Source organism: Vulpes vulpes, chromosome 8 (assembly GCF_048418805.1).
Source record: "Vulpes vulpes isolate BD-2025 chromosome 8, VulVul3, whole genome shotgun sequence".
NCBI lineage: Eukaryota > Metazoa > Chordata > Mammalia > Carnivora > Canidae > Vulpes > Vulpes vulpes.
The window spans coordinates 53,199,132-53,226,996 of NC_132787.1; the positions used below are offsets into that span (position 1 = coordinate 53,199,132).

General features: G+C 40.9%; 2 protein-coding genes and 1 pseudogene across 4 annotated transcripts in view; 1 reads left to right on the plus strand and 2 right to left on the minus strand.

The window, feature by feature from the left end:
- Positions 1-882: 882 nt before the first annotated feature.
- POLR3C (RNA polymerase III subunit C) lies at positions 883-11,655 on the minus strand. 2 transcript variants are annotated; one of them, XM_025983063.2, is made up of 15 exons: positions 11,470-11,654; positions 10,281-10,447; positions 9,109-9,364; positions 8,813-8,998; positions 7,655-7,743; positions 6,770-6,874; positions 6,544-6,636; positions 4,933-5,013; positions 4,600-4,651; positions 4,284-4,344; positions 3,475-3,625; positions 2,372-2,473; positions 2,197-2,246; positions 1,658-1,807; positions 883-1,227 (listed from the first exon to the last, which is right to left on the minus strand). In XM_025983063.2, exons 2-15 carry the CDS (start codon positions 10,425-10,427, stop codon positions 1,146-1,148), a joined length of 1,605 nt encoding a protein of 534 aa, XP_025838848.2. In that variant the 5' UTR covers positions 10,428-10,447; positions 11,470-11,654; the 3' UTR covers positions 883-1,145. The 2 variants fall into 2 exon arrangements, with proteins under 2 accessions (XP_025838848.2, XP_072622807.1); XM_072766706.1 differs by lacking the exon at positions 6,544-6,636 and having other exon boundaries at positions 11,470-11,655.
- Positions 11,656-11,900: 245 nt separating this feature from the next.
- The window catches only part of RNF115 (ring finger protein 115), a 76,351-nt gene continuing 60,386 nt past the window's right edge, over positions 11,901-27,865 (plus strand). Inside the window, exon 1 of one of the 2 annotated variants that reach the window (XM_025983065.2) lies at positions 11,901-12,043. Coding sequence is in view for 1 of the 2 variants with exons in the window: in XM_025983064.2 (XP_025838849.1) it covers positions 11,942-12,043 (102 nt within the window). In the remaining variant the exon portion in view is untranslated. The remainder of the gene's footprint in view (positions 12,044-27,865) is intronic. The other variant, XM_025983064.2, reaches the window with a different exon arrangement.
- On the minus strand, positions 25,829-26,252 carry LOC112907738 (small ribosomal subunit protein uS8-like; annotated as a pseudogene).

Sequence of the window (27,865 nt, forward strand, 5' to 3'; positions counted from 1 at the left end):
GACAAATTACATCAACTATATTAATCATCTATCCATGGTACTGAGAGAGAAAACTTAGAATTGCGGCTTTTAAGAAAACATGGAGAAGAGGAAGGCAATGACTTCTTGAGGGCTTTACCATATGCCAGGCATTGTGCTAAGTGTCTTATATGTACAGTTCCAGATGTGCTAGGAAGCCTGGAGTTGGCAAATGTGGCTTCTATCCATAGATTCTAGTGTGAATGCTGGGGCCAGTCCACCTGCTAGCCCTGAAAATTGCTTTTATTCCCCTCTGTGTGGTTGTCTTTCCCTACACATTCCCTACACTGTTTGTGTGTGGCAGATTACAATTTAACAAATTAAAGAAAAGGTGTAGCCTTTTGAGAATAGAATGAACTGCTTAGGAAGAAGTTTCTTCCACTGCCAGGGATGTTCAAACACAGGCTTGGCTGACTTCTTTTTTTTAATTTTTATTATTATTATTTTTTTAATTTATGATAGTCAGAGAGAGAGAGAGAGAGAGGCAGAGACATAGGCAGAGGGAGAAGCAGGCTCCATGCACCAGGAGCCCGATGTGGGACTCGATCCCTGGTCTCCAGGATCGCGCCCTGGGCCAAAGGCAGGCGCCAAACCGCTGTGCCACCCAGGGATCCCCCCTTGGCTGACTTCTTGATGGGAAATGATGCATTTGATCGATTATTAATCTATTTGATTTAAAGTTCTTTCCCCTGCCGAGATCAGATGAGGGGAAAATACAGTGATGGGCCTAAGACAGGATCAGCAAACTTTAAAAAAACATATTAAACTCTTTCTGGTGTATTCTGGGCAGTAGGGATAGAGGGGCATTTCAGTAGAAGAATCTGCAGTGTATCCAACTGCAAAGAATGCATCAGGCACCTCTTATTTTTTTAAGAAGATCTTATTTATTTATTTCAGGTGGGGGAGAGAAAGAGAGAGAGAGAGAGAGAAAGGGCGAGTGCAGGAGCAGGCAGATGGAGATGCAGATGCCCCGCCAGGCAGGGAGCCCAATACAGGGCTCAATCTCAGGACCCCGGGATCATGACCTGAGCCAAAGGCAGACGCTCAACCAACTGAGCCACCTAGGCACCTCCTTTATTTTTCCTTCCAATCTCCTCAGATTTTCTGAGAAAGGCTCTTCTTCTGGGTCATTGTCTCTTCATGGTGCTCTCAATATAGGACTCCAGCAGGAAGATGGTTTCATCCACCTGGATCTCACTGGCATCCAACCTGAGTGAAAAAGTGAAAGCATTTGCTCAGATTGAGCATTCATTAGCATATATAAGGTTAGAGGCCATAGAGAATGGCATTGAGAGCATTACAAGAGATGGTTCGAAAGGGGAGGTGATGGCAAAGGTCTGGGAAAGAAGTGATGAGGGCCTGCATGAAGACCAAGATAAAAGGCTGGATTTGAGACACATTACTGAAGTTAAATCCATAAACTTGGTGAATAAGAGTGTGTGAGCAGGCAGTAGAAGCTGAAATGCTTTCAGAGTTTTTAAGCTTAAGAAAATAGATGGATTAAATTCTGCCAATTGAGCCGGGAAAGAAGAGAGTGAGTTTAGGTTTGCTTGGGTGAACTTGGAGGGGTAGCTGGGTATGGAGGTGGACTTGTCTGGAAGGTGTTTTGAAACATAGGTTTGAGATTCATGATGCTGACTTGTTGACATTGCGCTTCAGGGTTTCTAGCTGCTGGCGTTCGGGGACTGTGATCATCTCCTCTATTTCTTGAAGCTGTGCATCCTCTGCACCTGTAGCCTGCATAGATGCAATGATGGCTTCCACCCTCTGAGACTTTTCTAGTAGACGCCTGTCAGACAAACACAACTTTGAGGTATGTCCCCTAGCTCTGGAGATTCTTGTACCCATCAGCCGGAAGGCATAACTCCCTCTTCTTCCACATTCCTGATCAAAGTGGATATTGCCACCCTCCAAGGACAGTCTTTACAAGTTTAACTAGAAATATGACTTCACTCCAGAAACTCTTACTGCCTTTTTTAATAAATTTAATCTGCAAAATTATTTCACTGGGGGTACATCAGAACAGTTTAGACTAATGTACAATTTAGGTCAACCTAAGCCAATAATTCAATGCAACTAGACTGGTTATTGTCTCTATTGTTTTCTATTTCCATATGAAATTTCCCTTAAGACTTTGACCTTGAAAAATGTAATTACTCAATTGAAAATGCTACTCACTTGTTCTCTTTGGTTTCAAATTGTCTCCTTTCTATCAAGTTGGCTATGCTCTGAGGGAAGAGAAGACAAGAAATGCACATGGTTCTATTTAAGTAGCTCTTGTACCGGCTAACTGGGGCATTAGAGTTAGACTCTTCTATGTGGAGGAAATGGGGAGAAGGTCCAAAGAAATTACCTTGTAGCACCTGTGCAGCAACATTCGGGCAGCTGATAGGATGTTCACAGTATATAAATAGAAGGTCCTGGATGGGGCATGGTCTGGGGTTTTCGGAATTTCCTATTTGTCCATAGAAAGAAAAAGAGAAATCATACTGTTCTTCAAAAATGGCAAGGTAAACACTTGTTCCATCCAGAGCAACTCAACCTTTCCTCTTCCCCAGTCATTCAGCATCTGTGTTTATAGCAAAATCAGCCACATGCAGAGCTTTTTCTACTTGACTGTCAGCATCCTCAGTGGGGAGGAAAGAGAAGGCAATTAACATTTACTGAGCAACCTTTTTTTTTTTTCTTAAGATTTTATTTGTTTATTCATGAGAAACACACACACACACACACACACACACACACAGAGAGAGAGAGAGAGAGAGAGAGAGAGAGGCAGAGACACAGGCAGAGGGAGAAGCAGGCTCCATGCTTTGAAGCCTGACATGGGACTCAATCCCTGGTCTCCAGGATCACGCCCTGGGCCGAAGGAAGCGCTAAACCGCTGAGCCACCCGGGCTGCTCTTACTGAGCAACTCTTATGTGCCATGTAGATTGTATTTGATCTTTAGGACAAACCATATTATTTTATTACCACCACCCATCACCATTGTATTGATAAGAAAAAATGACGGTAGATAATTTGTTCAGTGTAACTGGGTCAGCAGCAGAACTGTGATTCTGTCTCCCAAATCCATTCTGTCTATTTCCTCATAGGGCATACTACCTGGCTTTGCGGACCCAATAGATGATGTTGGCAGATTTAATCTATATAATAGATTTAACACCTGGGGAAAGGACAAGTCACAAGGAGTAGGAGCTAAGGAAAAAGGGAATTCTGGGGTGATTTCTTGAGGTGCCTCTATTTAACTAAGGCCACTTAAAGCTTTCCTATTCTAAAAAAAAAAAAAAAAAAGCTTCCCTATTCTCTTCAAGTGCTTGCTAGGTCTCTGTTAATCTTTTTTTCTGTCTCAGAGCTGAAGTGAGAGTTTGCTTGAGGTTCAGGAGGTTTGCCTCAGAAGTTTCTTTCACCCTTGACCAGCTCCACTGGTTGGTGACTGTTATGCTACTGGTTACCTGGAGTGATATGAAATTTCCTGAGAGCATCTTATAAAGCATATCCTTTGCCTCCTTTGCTGGAATCATTGCAAAGTCTTCTACCTGCTTCTGCTCCAGGTGTTTCTTTTGCAAAACTAGACGGAATATTCTGGCACAACGAGACCCAAACCTGGAAAGGAAGAAAGAAAGCAAATGGCATGACATAGATTAGTTTTAGCTCCTAGTCACAGATGGCAGTTGCTCTGTTTCCATGTATGGAGCCAGGACCAGAGAGAAGAACAGTGGTCAGAGATTTCTTTCAAAACTCCACAGATTAATGATGGTACTGCTAATCATAAAAGAGTCACCAACTGCTGACTCATTTGAGTACCCGAGTTCCTGCATTTATAAGTAAAGGCTTTAGGAAGGCTGGTTAATTGGCACCATTGGGAGTTAAGTGGTAGAGCAGTAGTGGATGGGATCTGTAGCAGTCCAGTGGAAAAACGGGCAACATGCACCAAGATGTATCTTTTTTTTTTTTTTTAATTTTTATTTATTTATCATAGTCACAGAGAGAGAGAGAGAGAGAGGCAGAGACACAGGCAGATGGAGAAGCAGGCTCCATGCACCGGGAGCCTGACGTGGGATTCGATCCCGGGTCTCCAGGATCGCGCCCTGGGCCAAACAGGCGCCAAACCGCTGCGCCAAACCGCTGCGCCAAACCGCTGCGCCACCCAGGGATCCCTACCAAGATGTATCTACATGGGGTGCTTACATAATGATTAAATTGCTTATTCAAGTGAAGTGTGGAAAAATGGCCCCAACCCTGAGTAGGGTGACACTCTTACCTCTCCTGCACGACAGACTCCAGAGTGGCTGTGGCTAGGGATCCTAGAGCTTTATGCAGGTCTTCATGTAGAGGGTTAAGGTCAGTAATGTTTTGGTTTGGTCACTGTGATCTTAGTTTTATTCCTAAATCAGGGTTTTACTTAACTAAAATTCGGTTAATTCAAAGTCCTTTTTACTTCTTTATCATCAATGTATGAGTTCAATTTTCTGACTTACTTAGTATACTAAATATTATCCAATCTTTTATTTCATAAGTCACCATTCTTCTTCATAGTTCAGGCTGCCTGACTATAAGGAAATAACTGGTAAGGATACTGATGACATACATTCCTCCACCACTGTCGCCAGACTTTCCAACAAACTCTAGCTATTGGAAAAAACACAGAGAGAGAGAAATAGAGAGAGTTAACTGGATGGCAAGTCCAGTGATTCTGTTTCCAAAGGACAAATATGGCCAAAAGTCTGTAGCAGATAGCCTTCCTATCAGCTGATGGTAGAGAAACTGTCTGAGCTGGGCTAGGTAGAAAATGAGGCTACAGAAGGATACCAGGTTTCGGTGGCAGAAATAAATTGTAAACACAGCAGGAAAAAAAGGAATACAAAACAAAACAAAAGAACAAAACCCCAAAAAGGAAGCAAAACACTTACTGGATCATCTGCCAGTAGAGTGAGATACTGATCAAGAACTTGTTTAGAGATGTTATAGCCAACGGGCAGAGATCTGAAGATCTATGGAGCAAAAAGAGAAGGTAAAAATGGGCTTGGGAACTTAGAATTGCTGACTTTGTTGAAATATAGATGTTTAATACATAAATACACAGTAGCATTATTTGTAAGAATAAAAAAACTAGAAACAATCCAAATGTACAATAATAAGGAATTGATTAAAATAAAGTACAACATGGCTACTAAGTGGAACATGATGCTGTCATAAAAAATAAGATCTACATATGCTGACATGAAAAAGGTGGCTTAGATACATTGATGTATGAAAAAGGCAATTTTAGGGGTGCCTGGGTGGCTCAGTGGTTGAGCATCTGCCTTCAGCTCAGGTCATGATCCCAGGGTCCTGAGAGCAAGTCCTGCACTGGGCTCCCAGTGGGAAGCCTGCTTCTCCCTCTGCCTATGTTTCTGCCTCTCTCATGAATAAATAAATAAAATCTCTCTCTTAAAAAAAAAAAAGCAACTTTAGAACAGTATGTAGAATATAATTTTTTTTTTTTGCTGAAAAAATACATATATCTATTTAAATGTTAGACTATACATAAAAAAAAGGTCTGAATAAATTTAGGTATCAAACTATTAACAAGAATCCCTGTGGCTGGGATCACATGAAACTATATACATATTTATTTATTAAACTTTTTTTTAAAGATTTTATTTAATTATTCATGAGAGACACAGAGAGATAGAGAGGCAGAGACACAGGCAGAGGGAGAAGCAGGCTCCATGTAGGGAGCCCGATGTGGGACTCGATCCCGGGACTCCAGGATCACACCCTGAGCAGAAGGCAGCTGTGTAACCACTGAGCCACCCAGGTGTCCCAACTACATATATATATTTAAACTGAGGTATGTTACATACAATAACAAGCCCAGATTTTAGAGGTTCAGTTTGATGAGTGTTGACAATTATGTATATCCCTGTAACTGCCACTCACAATAAGATATAGAACTTGCATGCCATTTCTAAAAGTATAGGGGGCTACAACTTGAAAAAATTATACATTTCTATTGTTTGAATAGAAGTCATGTAATTACTGTTATTGAAAGAAAAAAACCTGAAATTTTTGTTATAAGTTTAAAATTTTAAAAATAATATGAACTGAAAATACTATAATATGGATAAATATAATTATGAAATAGAATATAAATAAAATGTATTTGGTACATTAAATATTTATATTTTAAGAAACATATACTAAAAACAAATTTAAGATACATAAAACTAGTATACTGAACAAAAGCAATACAAGAAGCCAAATGATGTTCTGAGTACCAACAAAGGTTCTCAGATTCCAGATAGTGGATTCTTAGAACTGGGAATAGCTGTACTTTGTCTAGGAGAATGTTTTAAGTTTTTTAAGGATGGATCCCCAAAGACCAATATTTTGTACCTAACACTTGAAGAGAATCCCTGTCCCACCTCAAACAATAACTCTTTCAAAGGCTCAGATCTCAACCTAATCCCAGGCTCTGTGTATAAGAATCATAACATCTGCAGTCTGTTAGAAAAGTAGTACAAGAACATGAAGATCACCTCATTGGAAGACAACGGCTGGGTGAAGGGGGCAGTAGAGGGAGTAGTAATCTCACTCATCCGAAGCATAGTCCGCACGATCTCACTGCTGGTCTGGGTTTGAAAAGTGAACTACAATTCAGAATTCACTCCACTGTGCTGACTCTGGCTATATGCCAATGGCTACATCTGGCAAATAAGTGAATGCTCCTGATTTGGGACACCGTCCCACCCACTTAGATACCACCTGGTCCATCCTGTTGGCAACTGCACTGACAATGGCTTGGTCACGGAAGTGCTGATGGAATCTGTCAAGATTGGCCTGCCAATAAATCCCATCATCTGGAATGGGCTGAGGAGGAGAAAAGGATTAGAGAGAAACATTTAGATACCGTGAATATGGGGAAGAGTTTTCTGGCGAGGAGCTTGGATTTAACTGTTCACTATTTTTTTTCCTATTCAGTAGCAACCACGTGGGGTGGAAAAAAAAAATCATTCAATCATGTGGATCAGGGCCTTGATGAGACAAATTCACAATACCCAATTCAGATTCTCTAAACTCATCTCTATTTATTTATTTATTTATTTATTCATTCATTCATTCATTCATTCATTCATTCATGAAAGACACAGAGAGAGAGGCAGAGACGTAGACAGAGGGAGAAGCAGGCTCCATGCAGGGAGCCTGATGCAGGACTCAATCCCAGAACTCCAGAATCATGCCCTGAGCCAAAGGCAGCCGCTCAACCACTGAGCCACCCAGGCGTCCCTTAAACTCACCTCTGAATTCACCTAATCTTTCTCTATCTGAACTCTTCTCCAGTATCCTTAAATTTTCTATTTACCCCTCTCTTCCCACTCTCAGCACATGACCTTGCCTCTTATTTCAGAGAGAAAACAGAAGGCCCTTTTTTGGCATAAGATCTGACCTCTGTTTAATGATGAAGCCTCAGAAAGGAGAAAGTAATGGAGTTTACACTTTGTTAGTTCATTCTTGGTCAATATTGAATGAAGTTCATAATCCTACTAATCCTACTACTTCTCAATCAAGGACCTTGTAAATCTCTTGGGGCCTGTTACCTTTGTTATCTTTCTGCCTTGCCTTAGGGTGAGGACCCCTAAGCCCCATTACCTCTTTGTTATCTCTGTTGTGTTTTGGTCTCTTGGCCTTGGGCTCCCCAGCAGCATCTTCATCAGATGATCTTCTCCTTTTACCTTTCCCTGATAAATAAAACAGGCAAACAGTTATGCTACATCTCATATGAAGACAGGAAATCACTGAACCTGAGAGCAGGTATCCCTCTATCCCAAGACATCTCCAGCTGCCTCTAGGTTAAAGTGGCTGGGGAGGCTGAGGAGCTCCAAGAAATTCGAAGTAATGATGAAGTCATTTGAAGCTCAACATATTCAAAAAAGAAAGTTCTAATCTTTCTACCTCAAACTGTTCCTGTTCCAAACGCTTCCTTTCAGTGAGTAGGACCATTCATCCTCCCCCCACATGCAAGTCAGACACACAAATGTCATTTAGTACCTCTGTCTCCTTTACCCTTTCTGTATCTAATTTTTCACTGGGTTTGTCTACATTTTACCTTTGCCCTATCCTATCTACAAGCAGGAAAATCTTTTAAAAATGCAAATTAGATGTCACTTCCTTTAAATCCTTTAGTGGTTTTCCTTTGCTCTTATTTTTTTTTTTCCTTTGCTCTTAGGATAAAGAACAGATGCTGTCTGTATAAAGTCTTGCATGATCTAGCCCCTGCCTATCTTTCTATCCTCATCTCATGGGTCTCTTTGCTCACCATGCCTTAATTACACTGACCCATCTTTTACTTCCTCAAATATCCTATTTTTTTCTCATTGTACACTATTCCTTTTGTAAAAATATTTATCCTCTGTACTCCTTCATACATTACCTCACTGGTTAGTTCCTGCTTCTGTTTCAAATCTTAGCTCAACTGCTACTTTCTCAGAGAAGCGTGTGCTCTAAACCCTGAAAAATTTGGTTCCCTGTTACATATTTTCATAACATCTCATACTTTTCATTCATAGTGCTAATCAGTTTTTTAGTTATACATCTATCTGATTATTTGAGTAATGTAACTCAAGTCTTTTTTACATTAGTCTTAAGCCCCAAAAGGTCAGGGACTTGTTTTTTCATTTTACACTACAGTATCTGGCACAGAGTAAATATTTGGTAACTGCTTGATTGATTCATTCATTAATTTAACAATCTTTGAAGAAGAATCCACAACCAGGGCAAATCATAGTTTCAGGGGTCAAAATTCCTTACCGATCAAGCTCAGTTTTGGAACCAGGTACATGTCCTTTTCACTGATCACAAGAATGGGGGCCAGTGGCAGTGGCCCTGGGTCTGAATTCTCAGTGGCAGGCACCCAGGGGCAACGCTGTACAAAGTGTGTGTCTGCTAGTCGCACAAATGTGTTTGATACCTCAGCATAGTCCATGGTCTTGCCATCTGTACAACAGGATGAAAGTGGCAGATGAGATTGCCTAAGTTAGCTGAAGTTCCAGTCCTGCAGCCAGCCAATCTATGCTTTTGCTAACAGCTATGAGTACAGTACTAACCCTCCATAGTCTCCGTGAGCCGGTCTGCCACTTTCTTCACAACAGCTGACATTGTCATTTTGCCATTCAATAGCAGCTCCTCAACAATGAGTTCTCCGGTGTCACTGTACAGTGTTTTGGCAGTATAGATGTACCGGGGATACCTAAGCATTCGCAATACGCGGCTGCACTGGGCTTCATACTCCACTACACCACGTTTGTGCACTTGATATATCACCAGGTTATGTTGGATAAGCACACAGAGGGCTTTTTTTACCTAGATAGGACGCAAAAGAAAGAAAGAAAAGATCTGAAGGCATAGCTCATTTTTGTTGCCAATTTTTGTTTAATAATTTACTAAGAGATAGCTGGCTAAGGATCTCTGTGCTTCTTCCCTCCCTCCATTTGGATAAGCTATTGAGAATCACATGTCAAGGGGCACCTGGTGGCTCAGAGATTGAGCGTCTGCCTTTGGCTGGGGTTGTGATCCCTGGGTCTTGGTACTGAGTCCCTTATGGGGCCCCTTGCTCAGCGGGGAGCCTGCTTCTCCATCTCCCACTCCCCCTGCTTGTGCTTTCTGTCAAATAAATAAAATCTTAAAAAAAAAAAATCACATGTCAATGGAAGAAATCAGTAAGATTCCTCCCTCTGACACTCATTTCCTCTGATCATTCAAAGTATAATGTGGGGGCACCTGGGTGGTTCAGTTGGTTAAGCATCTGACTCTTGATTTCAGCTCAGGTCATGATCTCAGGGTTTTGACATAGAGCCCCTACATCAGGACAAAGGCTGAGGGTGGAGCCTGCTTCAGATTCTCTCTCCCCCTAGCCGGAATATGTGTGTGTGTGCACAGCTTCTCTCTAAAAACAAAACAAAAAAACCTTCCGAAGTACAATGTACTTCCCCTCCGTTATTCTTATTCCTTAAAGGTAGCACTGAGATTAATAGACTTATTATGAATAAGCAAGGTGTAGCATATTAGGAGCAAAGATTTGCCTAAGAAGCCATGATGAACCAGGAATACCTTGAGAGCAGAACCCTGAGGCCTACATCTTATCCCCCCCTCATTCCCCAAATAACACTGTTCTGATCCTAAGGCAGACTTTCTCTCTTTTTTTGTTTTGTGGGGTGGGGAGGAATAATATTTAAAGGTAGATAAAGAATGAAAGCAAATTAATGCCGTCCACACATACCTGATCCAGTGATGTTCCTGTGTCATGGGCAATTACTCTTAGTGGCTGGCTGCCAGTCCTGATTAGGTGGACTCCAATTTTTTCTACAATCTCTCCAAAATGCTCTTGTAGCAACAAAGAGCAAAGTTTAATTTCTGCTTGAGTCATTGTACTGAGAAGTCTCAGAGCTAGAGGGAAAAAAGGCCATATGATGGATAGTTTTCCTCTTTTGTTGGAAGTAGAGCTGCTGAGTGCAAATTCGTGTACTTTCTAAATGGCAATTTTAACAGTATATCTTTAAAAAATTTCATTTTAGATACTGTCTCAAGAAAATAAAAGTCACTGTAATTTTCCTTATTATACTGATATGCTGGAAACAACTGAATGTCTAACAATAGGAATTAACTCAATAAATGATGGCATACCCATACAATGGAATACTAGCCACCATTTAAAACAAAGTATAATACAAATGAACATAGAAAATTGTTCATTAAGTGAAAGAAGCAGGTCACAAAGCAAAACGTAGAGGACAATTAAATCATAATGAAAAGCAAACAAACAAACAAACAAAAAACCCCAAGAAAAATGCATAGAAAAAAAGACTGGAAGACTATATGTCAAATTTACTTTAATGGGATTATGAGTGATTCTAATTTTCTTTAAAAGTTGGGTGTAGATGATTTTGCGATGTCACGGACTTTAGATTCAATACTCCATTGCTTGTAAGAATTAAGGCCACTGTTCACGGCCGTAGTGTCACCTCAGTCCATAAAGGAAATGACAACTTAGAAGAAAAGGAGGCAAAGGAAAGCTTCTCAACTGGGTGTTTCAAACAGGAGATGAAGTATGTTGTCTGAAAGGCAGTATTTAATTCTGAAATTTCTACTCCTTGAGAAAGTAAACATACACAGAAACAGACACAGCTGACCCTAAAGTATAATTACTTATTATCCCAAGGGCTATCAAGCATTGATTTGTTCAGTTATTCTCCCAAATCCCCAGAGGCCAAGTCTCCGCCTCTCAGCTCTATATTCCCATCCGCACGTCCTTGGGGAAGCATCCCAGACTCTGTCCCATCCTGCAACAGGACTTCCAGGGAGCCTACTTAGCTCCTGGCTCTTACTCCCTTCACGCAGGTCCCCGTTCCAGACTCGGTCCCCTGGTCCACAGACAGGGCCGCTTCGTCAGGGGAGCATTTCCCACTAACCTCGGGGTCAACGCAATCTAACAATGCGGCTTCTTGCGGGTCCCACCGGCCGCCGGGGCAGAGGGGGAGCCCACGGCCCTCCCTCGCAGGCGGACGGACAGCCAGGAGGAGGGAAAGGGGAACCACACGTGCCGCTCTACCCCGGAGTTTCGGTGGTTTCCGGTGACGCTCTTTCTTTCCTCTCGCTGGAAAGCTGGAGGACCAGCGAGCGGCTGTCTGAGGAGCCGGCGGGCAGGCTGCGGCGGGCGGACTCTCCTTCCTGCGCCTCTTTGGTGCCGGGAGGCGGGCCGCGGGGTCGCCGTCCGCGCCGCCGGCTCGCTGGGCCCGGCCGACTCACGTGACCCACGCGGCCTCTGGCGGCCCGCCGCACTTAGGAAGCGGCGGCGGCCGAGGCGACGACCGCAGCCCGGAGGTAGCGGCCTGGCGGGGGACGGGCCGCTGCCCTCTCGGACGGCCGCGGCGGAAGAGAAAGATGGCGGAGGCCTCCGCGGCTGGCGCGGGCGCAGGCGCCGCTGTCGCCGCGCACCGGTTTTTCTGCCACTTTTGCAAGGGCGAGGTCAGCCCCAAACTACCGGTAAGAGCCCCGTGCCCCCTGCGCTTGGGCATCCGCGGGGATTCTTCGCCCCGCAGTCCCCGGAGGGGTCTTCAGCGTCCCGCACAGCCCGGATTTTTCTGACACCAGCCTTCCAAATGCCCGCTGCTCGCTGTTTTCTGGTCTCCGGCCCCAAGTCCTGGGCGTCCCGGCCCTGGCTCCAGAGCTCCCGCCCAGCCCTTTTCTCCTCCGGATGTTCCACCTGCCCCTCGCTCCCACCCGGCCCTTCACCTGCGTCGCTTCACCTTTTTTGCTCTCGTAGCAAGTTCTGACAACTCTCCCCGTAGTTTTCTTTCACTCTTTCTTACCTTGTCTCTATCCCACAATGACCCTCTCTTTCCCCCCTCTCGATATCTTCTGCACTTCTCACCTTCCTCTGCGGCCTTTTTCACTTTTAATCGGACACCCCCGCCCCCCAATCTCCAGGGGAGCCAAATAGCGGATTGCTGAGGGTTGTCCCTGTTCGCTTGTCTCTAGGGAAGGAAGGAAGAAAGCGCGGAGAGAGAGAGGGTTGGAAGGTAACTGTGGGGAGGTGAGGATTTTGCTCCTCAGTGGTTTCTAGGGTTCTTGTGAAAGTGAAAACAAGTGTGCTAATGACTTGCAGACTGCCTTGTGCGTCCTATCACTATTGAAGGAAATGGCTTTAGGAAGAAGTCAGGACATGTTGTTGCAACTTGGTTATTTTGGTTGTCCTGCTGCCCGTGTTTTAGCATCACCTCCCTTCTCCGCCCCGTTCCCCGATTCTGTCTCTTCACTTAATAAAAAGACCCATGATAGAATGCTGGGGACTGGCTCCTCTGACATAAAATTGGTTTTCACCAGTTTCTGCCAGATTGTCTGTTAGCCCCTGGAGAGTTGGTGCAACCGTTGTGAAGAATGTGCTTCTACAGCAGGCTAGCCAGCTACAACCCTCCAAACCCAGCTCTTGTGGGTTGGGTTATAAGCTACTATAGGGAGACCCACAGAGTGAATGTAGAATCTACCCTTGGCCAGCCATCTTTAGGATTAGTTATGGTTGTTCTTTTCCTTGGAACTATCCAGCCTCAGCCTTAAGACTGGGTGGCTATAACAACCCACCTCTGTATTTACTGTGTCTCAGATACAGCCTGTGAGAAATTTTACTAAATGTGTCTGCATGCATGTCTTAGTTTTTATTTTCTTTAATTTTTATTTATTTATGATAGTCTCTCTCTCTCACACACACACACACACACACACACACAGGCAGAGACATAGGCAGAGGGAGAAGCAGGCTCCATGCACCAGGAGCCTGACGTGGGATTCGATCCCAGGTCTCCAGGATCGCGCCCTGGGCCAAAGGCAGGTGCCAAACCGCTGCGCCACCCAGGGATCCCTGTCTTAGTTTTTAGAAACACAAATGGAGTCAAGTGAATACATGCCTCAATGGTATTTTAGCTTCTTCACCAAAAGTTGTGCTTTTTCAGGCTTTTAGGACATTTTCTTTCCATTTGCCCCACCCCATCCAGAGTCATAGTTTCATCTATGTGCTATGTTACTTTTGCTTGCTGGTTCAGCTCTGTGTGTGTGCAGGGTTTTTTTGCCATGTTTCAGTGCTAAGAAGAGCAGGTGCCTTGGTGTCTTGTTTTTTTTTTGTTTGTTTGTTTTTGTTTTTTTCTTTTGCTAGCGGACAGTAGAGCCTCCAGAACTCTCTTTAACCACAGAGAGGAGGGTCTTGAATTCAGCCAGTACGTGTGTAACCAGTGACATGCTGAATGTGATGCCCTGTTGAACATTGCAGTCTTCTGATCTTTAAGTGCTATTCACTTTGCCTTTAAAAATAAAAGTCTAACTTTCCACAACTTATTATATCTTCTTAACATCTCAAGTCTCCACTTCGTGCTCTTGAAAAGGGATAGTTTGAAAGATGTGGTGGGTGTTTTTTATAAGCCTTAGTTTAATGCCCAGAGAAGTTCTTTTTTTTTTTTTTTTTTTTTAAGATTTTATTTATTTATTCATGAGAGACACAGAGAGAGGCAGAGACATAGGCAGAGGGAGAAGCAGGCTCCATGCAGGGATCCCGATGTGGACTCCATCCCCTGCCTTGGGATCACACCCTGAGCCGAAGGCAGACGCTTAACCACTGAGCCACCCAGGCATCCCAAGAGAAGTTCTTGATCTTTTTAGTATTGTTTATTATCTGTCATACCTGATGTGTAAGTTGAATACTTCTGCATACATACAAGGTTCTCAGCTGAAGGTCCTGGAGACAATACCAAGGAATATATGGTTTCTGCCCTCAAGGACCTAATCATTATGTCGGAAAGACAAGACAAACATGGAAAAACAAACAACATACATGAATGAGGGTGGATATAGTATGTGGTTTAGAGTTTAGTGAGAGAGGGATATGGTAGCATTGGTGATGTGCAGGGAAGAAGTTACAGTTCAGATAGGATTTAAATTTAGTTTTGAAGGATAGGTAGAATTCAAATTGAGGAGAATAGCACAGACTGCTGTAGAAAAGAGTAAATTGAGGGAGAAGGAGGAAATATTTAATAAAATCATTGTTGTCATGCATTTTTAGGAAAAGGTGCAATGAGGTCAAGATTATAGTTTTGATTCATATATGAGCCAGTGAGTTTGGTGTTTCATGGCCATTTCTAGATCCTTAAGCCTAAGCTGTCACCTTGAACATGTTCATTGTAAGAATGATCAGGTCAGTAAGTATCTGGTTCAGGACAAATCTGACTGCTATTGAAAAACCAACTCAAACCCTGGAAAGTCAGTAATATGATTTTCATACATATAGGAAAATGTTGAAAGTTTTATGAAAGTAATTTATGTGAACTTGAGATTCCTTCACTATAAGTTCTCAGTGTACAGTAGGCATTCATTGTTTCTTGAATTGGACAAATGTTATGGGAAACCAGATGTCTTTTTGAGGGTAACCAACCCAGGTTATCTGGAATTAATTTTTCTTTGTTTTGATTTAATTTGCATCTCAAAAGGGTGCTTACTCTTGTGCTAGTTGGATCACAAGAACTCTGAACACCAGAGGTGGAGTATTGAGTTTTACTGTCAGCTTTTAATGAGCTTTTGCTAGGTGGGTTTCTTGATTCCGTCAGTGGAAAGGACTGCTTTCTTCAGAGCCATCTCATCTTTTACCAGTTTATTCCCCCATAGAATCATAGTGCTGTTCACTGGGATTAAGATGCAAGGTTTTGGAACTCTTATTTCTTCCTCAATTCTAGTGTATAGCCCTTCTTGATACGTTTGGAAGTGTGTGCAGGCAATAGCAATAGCTTACCCAGTGGTTCAGCCCTGAAACTCCCCTTAGGTTGCTGTTTATTGTTTTTCTTGTCAGTACTACTCTGAAAGATTTACAGGCCCAACTAACCTTAATGTCTGTATTAAAAAAAATAATTTTGGTTATAACTTCTGAGAGAGATTAGAGTACACCTAATGCTATGTAGATTAAGCCAAATTCAGTTGAATTAATTTGGTGAAGTAACACATCTTACTGCTAAATCCTGATCCATCCATTTTAACTTTGTGTGTCTTTGGCTTGGATCCTCCTAGATAAGAGAACAAGAGTCATTAGAATAAAGATACAAAGAAATGAGAAATCAAGCAAGAAGAGAATTTTAGAATGAAAATATATTCAGTGGTACTGTTACCATTACTGTTATCATTAGACATCAAAAAAGAATCTGTTGGGCACATGGGTGGCTCAGTTGGTTAATCATCTACCTTTGGCTCAGGTCATGATCCTAGGGGTCCTGGGATGGAGTCCTGTGTTGGGCTCCCTACTCAGCCAGGGAGTCTACCTCTCCCCTGCCTCAAATTAAAAAAAAAAAGAAAAAAAAAGAATCTCTATTCTAGAAGTAACTATTGATTAGGAATTTCTTTCTCTTATTGAAAGGTATTTTCCTATTTACAGTGAAAATAATTTTAGTAAAGAGAATTTGACTTATTACATGCTTTATTTATTTATTTAAATTTTTTTGTAAAGATTTTATTTATTTATTCATGAGAGACACAGAGAGAGAGAGAGAGAGGCAGAATCACAGGCAGAGGGAGAAGCAGGCTCCATGCAGGGAGCCTGATGTGGGACTTGATCCCAGGACTCCAGGATCACGCCCTGGACTGAAGGCGGCGCTTAAACCGCTGAGCCACCGGGGCTGCCCTATTACATGCTTTAAAACCCTTAGGATTTCAGTTTACATATGATTGGGTAAATGGCATTGTGTATTTTTGGGTAACTTAAAATTATTTTCACAACACAGCAGAATCTTATACCTCACTCGACTGTCCTATTGTGAGATAATGTGAAGCCCAAACTGATGGAGATACTATGCTGTGTATTAAGGGATGACCATAGAAGGTTGTGTCATGGAATGTAAAAGTGTCATTCCATCCCCACACTACCCTGCCCTCCTTTTAAATCAAGGACAGAGAATATTACCTAAGATTGTATCTGGTAGAGTATTCATTAAATGGGTGAGAAAATCATGTGCAGAGTAAACTACTTTTGATTTTGATGAGACTAGGGTGATTCCTAAGTATTTTATGGAGATCAGAGTATCCAGATCCAGACCAGAGACAAGTCTAATTAAGGACTGCCAGGCAGGGTGTTAACTCTGAGACTCTGTCCAAAGGAACTAATAAGCTTCTCTCACATCTCCTTATTCTATCACCTTTGATTTAATAAAATGTCATCCTTGTCAGTGAGTAATGTCATTGGCTTTGGTTCTTTACCAGGTGCTGTACAAGTGATGATCATTGTGTTCTGCTTGTAATGACTAATACAGGAAGACTTTCTCTTTTTAAAAAGATATTTTATTTATTTATTTATTTTAAAGAGAGAGAAAGTGTTTGTGTGCTTGCAAATGGGTGGAGGGGCAGAGGGAGAGACAGAGAATCTCAATGAGGAGCCTGAGGAGGAGCTGGATCTTAAGACCCTGAGATTATGACCTGAGCCAAACCCAAGAGTCAGATGCTTAACCAGCTGAGCCATGCAGGTACCCCAAATCTGGGAAAACTCTCTACCTCATAATAAGAGTAGCTAAAAATTAAATTTTTTAAATTAAACTTTCTTTTTGAAGTACTTTAAAAAAATATTTATTTATTCATGAGAGACAGAGAAAGAGGGGCAGAGACCTAGGCAGAGGGAGAAGCAGACTCCATACAGGGAGCCTGGCTTGTGGGACTCAATCCTGGGACTCCAGGATCATGCCCTGGGCCAAAGGCAGATGCTTAACTGCTGAGCCACCAGACATCCCTTGAAGTACATTTCTTAAAGACTTTGTGACTCTTAAAACTGTAAGCTCACTGACCTCACTTTTTAATTGCATGATTCATAGAAAGATTACAGAGCAGTGTCCAACTAATGTTAGTAGTGTTATTGAACTTGGGGGGAGGAATTTAGTGATTTGAGCTGGGCGGGAGAGGTTTTAATTATGATATCTTATATTCTGCTATTTGTGACTCCCCAGCTAAAAAGTCTGCTTGATTATCTAGCATTCTCTCTGGTACTGTGTAGCAGTTGCTTATTAAATATTGCTTGAATGATATGACAAGTTGGATATCCAGTAGTTATATTTAAAAGTAGTGGCTTTTTAGTGTTGTGAGATCTTTATCAAATTGGTTCCAGTGGCACAAAATATAGATACTATCATGTGAAGTTTGAGTATATAGTGTCGGGCAGCCCCGGTGGCGCAGTGGTTTAGCGCCACCTGCCGCCTGGGGTGTGATCCTGGAGACCTGGGATCCAGTCCCACGTAGGGCTTCCTGTGTGGAGCCTGCTTCTCCCTCTGCCTGTGTCTCTGCCCACCCCCCCGCCCGGTCTCAATGAATGAGTAACTTGACAAGATAAAAACCATATTAAAAAAAAAAAAAAGAATATGTAGTGTCGGTAAATATATTCCCTGCCAGGATCTAGAAATAAGTATATACTCTTTTTAAAAAATTATTATTATTTTTTTAAGATTTTATTTATTTATTTATGAGAGACACACAGAGAGAGAGGCAGAGACACAGGCAGAGGGAGGAGCCGGCTCCATGCAGGGAGCCTGATGCCTGATGTGGGACTCGATCCCGGGACTCCAGGATCACACCCTGGGCTGAAGATGGCGCTAAACCGCCAAGCCACCCGGGCTGCCCCGAAGTATATATATTCTTATAAGTAGAAGAGTGATTCTGGCCTTGAAATTCTGAGCAGCCTGGGTGGCTCGTCGGTTTAGCGCCGCCTTCGGCCCAGGGCGTGGTCCTGGAGACCCAGAATTGAGTCCCATGTCGGGCTCCCTGCATGGAGCCTCCTTCTCCCTCTGCCTGTGTTTCTGCCTGTCTCTCTCTCTCTCTCTCTCTCTGTGTCTCTCATGAATAAATAAATAAAATCTTTAAAAAAATTACTGATATATAGATATGTATATATTGGGGAAATCTGGGATTTTTTCAGTATGAGGAAGAACAAAAATTTTAAACTCACTACAGATAAAACCCCTTGTACTTTTTTTGGGAAGTACCAACAGGAATCTAACACTTTGTTTGTGTTTCTTTATGTTTATTTGGCTTTTTATGACCTTTACGTACATTCAGGGAGAAAATGCTAAGGTCTTTCAGACAGTTATCTTATTAGAAGAGGAAAGAAGATGTGGATTGCTTCTCATTCTTTATAGTCAAATTAGAAGAGGTCTAAGAATAAGCCTGTGGATGCTGACTTCTTTTTCATCTTTTCACAGTTTATTAATGAGCAATGAAGGAGATAGCATAAAGCAGTGGTTCTCAACTGGAATCAATTTTCTCCCCAGGAGAACTTTTGGTAATGTCTGTAGTCATTTTTGGTTGTCACAATTGCAAAGAAGGGGAGAGTTGTCCTGGCATTTAGTAGATAGGGGCCAGGGATGCTGCTCACATGCTACAGTGCACAGGACACCCCCCTACAGCAAAGAATTATTGGGCCCCAAACAGTAATAGGGCTGAGGTTGAAGAACCCTGGTATAGCAGGATAAAGAGATTGTCCTCTTGTGTCCATGGTGTGTAAAGCTTTGTTCTGATGTAGCTTTGATTTCTAATTTTGGGATCCTGATGAGAATTTTCAGTTAAGTTAATTGAGACCATATAATTTTAGCCAAAGCCCTGATGGGAGGGATTATTTAGAACAGTAGTTAGTGGCTGCTGTTCCATTATAGCTGTATCTTTTAGGGTCACTTTCTCTCCTTGTGGTTACTGAGCCCAGAGGAATTGGATCACTCCTCTCAAGTTACACATTGTAGGGCAACTTCTAAAAGAAAAGTTTCCAAATTTTTTGTCAGTTGAGAATTAATTGAGGTAATAACACCGCTTGTAACTTAGTAAGGCTTCTGGAAGTTCCAGTTTGAAAACAAAGCAAAAAGCAGACAATAAGGCTAACTTTTAGTTTCTTTATAGTTCATCTTAGCATTAATCAGATTTTATTTCTCTTATAGCTCTTTTGGAAGTTTCATGAGCTCAGGAGATTTTGTGTTTAAACTTTTAGTTTCTAAAAAAAATAAAAATAAAAAATAAACTTTTAGTTTCTTTAAACTCTTGGCTGAGAGGGTGAATTGAATTATCAATTCTTTTTTTTAATTTAATTTTATTTTTTTAAATTTATGATAGTCACACACACACACAGAGGGGGTGGGGGCAAAGACATAGGCAGAGGGAGAAGCAGGCTCCATGCACCGGGAGCCCGACGTGGGATTTGATCCCGGGTCTCCAGGATCGCACCCTGGGCCAAAGGCAGGCGCCAAACCGCTGCGCCACCCAGGGATCCCAAATTATCCATTCTTGTTCTGATATTTCAGGTGACTAGAGCTGAGTCACCCGACCCTCTGTTTACCTTAGTATGTACTACTGTAAAATAATATTGAGGTGCACCTCTTGGAAGCCTGAATGAACATTCAGAGAAATGGAGCTGTGTAATTTTTTTTTTAAGATTTTTTTTAAAGATTTTATTTATTTATTCATAGAGACACACATTTTATCATTTACTCTTTCTTTCTCTTATTATTTCCTATGTTAGTACAATACTTTCCACATGTTGCAAGATTCAGAGTTTGTCCTTTAGATTTGGTCTGCTTTTCTTTAGACAATTTCTCCTGTATACCTTTAAATTTCTCATTTCCTTACCACTCTTACTATTACTACTTCCTTTTTCATCAGGAGTTAGAAAAGTGCCTGGTGCATAGTATTCATTAAAGTATTTGTTGAATGAAGGAATTTTAAATGTAGGCTTTTCTTACCACTTTCTGCTTTTATACATGTTGAAAATCTTGGAGGTACTAGTGTTCATAAAACATCCTAAAACAAAACACAAACCTGTAGACTACTGAATTAAAGTTTGGCTCAAAGCAGTGGTCTGATGGACCACTTACCATTAGTTAGGGGCTGGACAAAATTGAACCTCTTGTGTTTCTCAATGTAGCTTTGTTTCTATATCTGACAGTTTATAAGTAGAGGAGCTTTTCATAGTTACTTGCTCTCCTTATGAGCAGCTGAGTGTCTTTATTTATTTGAGAGAGAGAGAGCTAGCCTGATAGCCTGAGCAGGCGGAGGGGCAGAGGGACAAACAGACTTCCTGCTGAGCGAGGAGTACCCTGAAATCACGACCTGAGACCTGAGCCGAAGTCAGGCCCTTAAGTGACTGAGTCACTGTGTGCCCCACACCTGATTGACTTTTTAAGCAAAGTAATCATTTGTAACTGAATTTGTTGGATGGAACTTATTAGCTGCTCCTCCGGAAGCTTCTGTAATTTAAGTGGTTAGTGTGAGGTATTTTATTCTCAGACAAACTTAATTAATCTGTTAGGTTCTGATCTTGTAATTTGGTCGCTATTGAATGTTTAGAGGCATTAGTTAGGTTGAGAAAAGGAAGTTTTGTACCTTAAGCCTATTGGTTGGAAAAAATTGCTGTTAATTTCCATTGCTGATGTAGTGTGAAAAGTATTGATAATGATACAATTACTTTTTGTTAAATAACAAAAAAAAAATCAGCAAATTATTTTTCACTGCTAGGCTTAATTTGTATGTTTTAGATTAAAAAGTGGTTGGAATGGGGGATTCCTGGGTGGCTTAGTGTTTTAGTGCCTGCCTTTGGCCCAGGGCATGATCATGGAGTCCCGAGATCGAGTCCCACATCGGGTTCCCTGCGTGGAGCCTGCTTTTCCCTCTGCCTGTGTCTCTGCGTCTCTCTCTTTCTCTGTGTCTCTCATGAATAAATAAATAAAATCTTTAAAAAAAGATAAGTGGTTGGATGTAATATTGACAAGTGAGAATCATAAAAGTGTTTAATTCCCTAAATTTTTCAGCCTTATCAGTCACTAAAATTACTGGTTTATTTTTCTGTGCCAAGTGTAGGTGCTGATTCAGTAAGGGAGATTTGGCATTCTTTTTAACATACAGTCAGCTTTAGTTGAGTGTATGTTTACCGGGAGCTCGACGTGGGATTTGATCCTGGATCTCCAGGGTGCAACCGCTGCGCCACCCAGGGATCCCTAATTTTTAAATTTTAAAATTGAACTGCTTTGGCAATCAGCTTTAGATGAGCAGATTGAGTTCTCAAGGTTTTTAATCAATTCATTAGGTAGATCTATCTCATCCTGCAACATTATTGCTATAAAATAAAATGGTTCCAGAAGTATGTCTGTTTCTCTTCCTGAGTATAATTGAGTCTGGATATTTTCTTTGAGGTTACACATGTATACTGTATTTGTGAAGTATAGCGCTTAGAAATCGGTTTGTGTTTGATAATAATATCAAAATATATAGGCACTAGATCGTGTAGTAGTAACAGTACTGTATTTGCATTTATTCAGGAACTGTTGGTGCCTACTGTATGTTAGGGGCTGTACTAGGAAGACTGTCGAGAAGTAAGGAGATTCATAAAATGTTGGGATAAATGAGTAGTGGATTCAGGTTTTAAATATTTCCTCCTCCTTTTGACTTTCTGTTTAAAGATTAAAATAATGATTATCTTGGGACGCCTGGGTGGCTCAGCAGCTGAGCAGATGGCTGCCTTTGGTTCAGGGCATTATCCTGGGTCCGGGGATGGAGTACCACATCGGGCTCCTCACAGGGAGCCTACTATATAGTGTGTGTGTGTGTGTGTGTGTGTGTGTGTATGTGTGTGTATAGCCTCTGCCTATGTCTCTGCTTTCTCTGTGTCTCTCATGAATAAATAAATAAAAATCTTAAATAAAATGATTATCTTAATATTAGAGCAAATGCATTTTTGCCCATTTTAGGTCTGAGATCTGTTTAAAAGGATAGGACTTTCAGAATAAACAAACTGGCCTGCAAGCTATAGAACTAACCATTAGCCCTCCTTTTGCAACTGTTATCAGACCTTTCTATAAGTGGGTTTTATTTATTATATGTAAATAATATAGCATTGTGAGAAAAAAAGTTTCATTTTTAACCTTTAAACAGATTATTGAGTCTTTCAAGTGCCTTAGTTTTCCTTGTCTGTAAAATGAGGCAGTTGTGTTTATTCCTCTCTGTTGGTTAGTGATTTGACTTGGTATTTTTGGATTTTGTGTGAAGGAATTTTTTTTTTAAAGGTTTTGTTTATTTTATTAGAGAGTGAAACAGAGCATAAGTGGGTGGCTGGGAAAGGGAGAAGCAGGCTCTCTGCTGAGCAGGGAGCCCCATGTGGGCCTGATCCCAGGATCCTGGGATCATGACCTGAGCAGAAGGCAAATACTTCACTGACTGAACCACCTCTGTGTCAAGGAATTTTGTTCTATAGTTTTCCCACAAAGATCATGTGATACCCATTGAAGTATTATTTATTATTATTTTTTCACTGAATTATTCTTACTGGGATATAGATTTTACTTCTGAAATGAATCTCCTTTGTAAGTTATAAACTCTGTTCTTGTTTTATGATAATGAACAGTTTTGAAAATGTTAGGATTGGGGACATCATAATGTAAGGCAATGCTGAAATTTGCCTTTGTTAAATGAAACAAAACAGTACACTCTTAATGCTGATAATTAATGTTGATTGAATAAAGTAAAATCTCATTTTTTAAGACTTGGGATTCTGTGACAGGTAAATTTGACTTGGGAGAATTTCTTTTTCAGTGCTATTTTTATAAAATCTTTTATTTTTTATGTATTTTTAATCTTTTATTATTTTATTTTATTTATTTATATTTTTTAAGATTTTATTTATTTATTCATGACAGGCACAGAGAGGCAGAGAGACACAGGCAGAGGGAGAAGCAGGCTCCATGCAGGGGGCCTGACGTGGGACTCCATCCCGGGTCTCCAGGATCACACCCTGGGCCGAAGGCGGCACTAAACCGCTGGGCCACCGGGGCTGCCCACTAATCTTTTATTTTTTAAAGTTCTTTAGTTAACTCATTATTTTCTTACTTTGTAAAGGTCCAATGATTGCTTTTATCAGCTAGTCTGTATGTGATCTCTACTGACCAAGTAAATACATCAAGAGTCCCTGATGTGAATTAGATCATATTTGTAAAGTTCTCTTATCTCTTATCTCATTGATGGACTGTTTGTACTATTGTATTTTGATGAAGAGGTATACATAAGAGGTTCAAGGATTGCTTGATGGGCACATGGTAGAATGGAAGACGGTGCTGAATTATTTTGTTTAGAAGTCTGTGTTATTTAATGTAATCTAAAAGTCTTCTTTATTCCTATCTTTGGTTTTAAAATGACACTTTTAAAATGAAGTGATGGTGATAATATCTGGTGATTTTTTTTAATGTATTTACTTGGTAAACCAAAAGTTGACAATCTTGTGTACTTAATTTTTAAATTTTATTTTATTTTATTTATTTTTTAATTTTTATTTATTTATGATAGTCACAGAGAGAGAGAGAGGCAGAGACATAGGCAGAGGGAGAAGCAGGCTCCATGCACCGGGAGCTCGACGTGGGATTCGATCCTGGGTCTCCAGGGCGCAACCGCTGCGCCACCCAGGGATCCCTAATTTTTAAATTTTAAAATTGAACTGCTTTGGCATGCCTGGCTGGCTCAGTCGGAAGATGATCATGGGGTCATGAGCTTGAGCGCTACGTTAGGTGTAGAGATTACCTAAATAAATAAAAGCTGTAAAATTGAACTGCTTTATGGAATCTAAAAATCTGGAGATCAGTCTAAATCAGTTTTTCTCAAAACTGTGTGCTAGGAGACTTAACTATGAATTCAGAATCATGGTAGAATGTTAAATGCTAAATCTTCTGTCTCCATTCCTCCATTTCCCCTTTTACCAATCAGAATGGCATATCAGTGCTCCTGAAAAATCATTCAGCAAGGCAACACACTTAATAATATTGTTTAACCCAGCCTTTTCCAGATTTAATTTTTCTTTTTCTGAAGAGATTGATTAGTCTTAAGATACTGATTAGTATCTTGGAACATGGTTTGAGAAATGCTCCACATTAAAATTGCTCAGAGGAGTTTATTACAATCTATAATTTGTTGAAAAATTTATGTTTCAGGTACTAATTCTCATGAAGTGTGACTTGCCCAACATCACACAGTTGGATTGTTTCTCTGTGCTTCCAGTTCAGTTTTGTTTAAACTTGAGATTCATTACTTTTTTTTTTTTTTAAAGATTTTATTTATTTATTCATGAGAGACACAGAGAGAGAGAGAGAGAGAGAGATGGGCAGAGGCGCAGGCAGAGGGAGAAGCAGGCTCCATGCAGGGAGCCCCACGTGGGACTCTATCCTGATCCCAGGTCTCCAAGATCAGGCCCTGGGCTGAAGGTGGCGCTAAACCGCTGAGCCACCCGCACTGCCTGGAGATTCATTACTTTTAACCACTTAGGGTCTTCTGAAATACTGTTCAGTTCTTATTTCGAGGCTAAGTACCTAAGATTAGGATACTCAGAGAAGTTCATTTTATTGGCCTTTACTTCCCTAAGTGTGATTTCATTAGAACATACACTTTGTACATGATTTCAGTGACTTTTTAAATCCCAAATTAATTTTTCTTTCCCTACCAAGCACGCTTTTCTTTCTCCACAATGCTTGGAACGTAGAGCTTCAAATGTTTTCTGGGAGAATGAATGTTGTCAATTTACGTAAGAAGATTCTGTTAGCCTAAGCTGAATGCAAGAAGATAAAAGTTATCCTCTAACTTTTTGGAGTTAAAAACTCCACTTTTTGGATCATTTACCATTTTAAATCTATGCCCTTGGGTTGTTCTCATTCTTGCTGCCTCTGGTGGGAGAAAGCACAGAACATTCTAACAAAATCTATTCTGACTGTATTGTGTCATATGAAGTTAACTTTTTCTCTGATAATTTTTCTAGTCTGTTTTTTTCTTAGAAAATTTGGCATCTTGTTCATCTCATCAAGCTTGTATCAAGTGATGTTTTGTCCTGTGTGACCTGATTTTCTTTCTTGTTACAAAATGTGCTGAAGAAGGTTGGTTGATTATACACTTCTGTTTAGAGCCCCTGATAATTATCAGTGTTCAGCCATGGCCTGGAATGAAGGAACAAAATGATGAAGGTTGTATATGTTACTGTTCTTAGGGAGTGAGACTATAAACCAAAGCAGTTTTATTGGCCTGGAACTGAATCACAGCTTTTCAAACAGTACTTAAATTTGTATAGATATCTTTGTCTAACACTAACTGTAGCCTGATGTTTTCTTTTTTTGTAAACTGATTTTCTTTCTGATAAATAGCCAAGGGAACAATCGCTTAAGATTTTTGGAATTCCAGTTTAGGAAACTTTCATCTTCTTTTTATTTTTTTATTGTATTTTTATTTTATTTTATTTTATTTTTTATTTTTTCCATTGAGGCATTTTATTTGCACGTATGAATTACGTCCCTAGAAAAAGAATCCCAGGATTTTCCCTCCTGTGTGTTTTCGTCTTGCTTCTTCTGGTCCATGATGCCAGCTGAGGTTGTCAGCACAATGAAACGGAACTGGCGGGATGAGAGCAGGTTATTCTGCCATTTTTCTAGATCTTTCAGTTGTACATCAAATCTGGGGCTGATCACTCCACACTTGTTTAACCTGCCTGTGAGATTCACAACAACTTTCCCAGCTCTGTGATCATCGATGATTTCAAATTCGCCAATGTAACCATGCTTCATCATCACAGTGAGAAATCAGATGATGACTTTGGAGCATGGCCTGATAAGAACCTGGTGCTTGCCTCTCTTTTCAGCGTTGTTGTCGCTCTTGAGAGCATCTGCCAGGACGTTCATGCGCACCATTGTGGCACTTTGGAGAGATGGCGGAGAGAGCTCATCTTCATCTTCTTCTTTTTTTTTTTTAAACATTTTTTAAAGATTTTATCTATTCATGAGAGACACAAAGAGAGAGAGAGAGAGAGAGATGCAGAGACACAGGCAGAGGGAGAAGCAGGCTCCACACAGGAAGCCCGTCGTGGGACTCAATCTGGGGTCTCCAGGATCAGGCCCCGGGCTGAAGGTGGCACCAAACTGCTGAGCCACCGGGCTGCCCTGCTCATCTTCTTTTTAAATGAGTAGTTGGCCACATGAATGAGTGAGACTTTCTTGTTTTCCTGAAGGAGAGTTGTGGGAGACAAGTAAATGAGGACAACATTTGTGCTCTAGTTTTACAGATGAAGAAATGGGTCTTTACAAAGACCATGAAGATAATGATGGAACTGGAAACAGAACTCTAGAATTCTGTTGTCTTTGTTTTGGGGTTCACTTGATGCTTTTGAAAAGGGAAGAAGTGGGATCCCTGGGTGGCTCAGCGGTTTAGCACCTGCCTTCAGCCCAGGGCATGATCCTGGAGCCCTAGGATCGAGTCCCACATCAGGCTCCCTGCATGGAGCCTGTTTCTTCCTCTGCCTGTGTCTCTGTCTCTCTCTTCCTCTCTCTGTGTGTCTCTCATGAATAAATAAATAAAATCTTAAGAAAAAAAAAAAAAGGGAAGAAGTGTATTTTGGTTTGAAAAGAAATAATCACAGAGGTTTTATGGAAAAGGTCTCTAGACAAAAGCAGTGTCTTTGACCTACAGATATGAGCTGGCATGAAATTCAGCATGTGGTGGGTTCTGGTCTAGGAGCTATGATGTATTTTAAGCAGAGTGTGTTCCTAATTTTTCCAGTAAGGAGTTTCTGAACAGGTGATACTCAAAAAGAGAATATGAAGGAGAGGATTATAAACATTGTGATCTTAGTTTTTGACTGTCAGACAAGACAGAAAATAGGCCTCTGTTTTATTTTTTAGTTTAAATTGAATTAACATAGTGTATTATTAGTTTCAGAGGTAGAGTTCAGTGATTCATCAGTCTTACATAATACCCAGTGCTCATTATATCATATGCCCTCCTTAATTTCATCTTGTTTTATTTTTCCCTCTCTTCTCCTATGATCTTCTGTTTTGTTTCTTAAATTCCACATATGAGTGATATAATATGGTAGTTGTCTTTCTCTGGTTAACTTATTTTGCTTAGCATAATACTCTCTAGTTCTATCCACGTTGTTGCAAATGACAAGATTTCATTTTTTTGATGGCTGAGTAGTATTCCACTGCATACGTATACCGTATCTTATCCATTCATCTGTCGATGTACATCTGGGCTCTTTCCATAGTTTGGCTATTCTGTACATTGCCGCTGTAAACGCTGGGATGCAGGTGCCCCTTTGGATCACTACATTTATTTGTGTCTTTGGGGTAAATAATTAGGCTTCTGTTTTAGATAAAAGAAAAAAAATACTTAGATACTGATAGTGAACTTGTAGAGAAGCAAAGCTGTGAAAATTAGCAAATAAGTAGAAAGTCTATTTATTCACAGAAAAAAAAAGTCTATGTTATGAATAAATATTGGATACAAATTTGCATAAAGTTCAAGAGT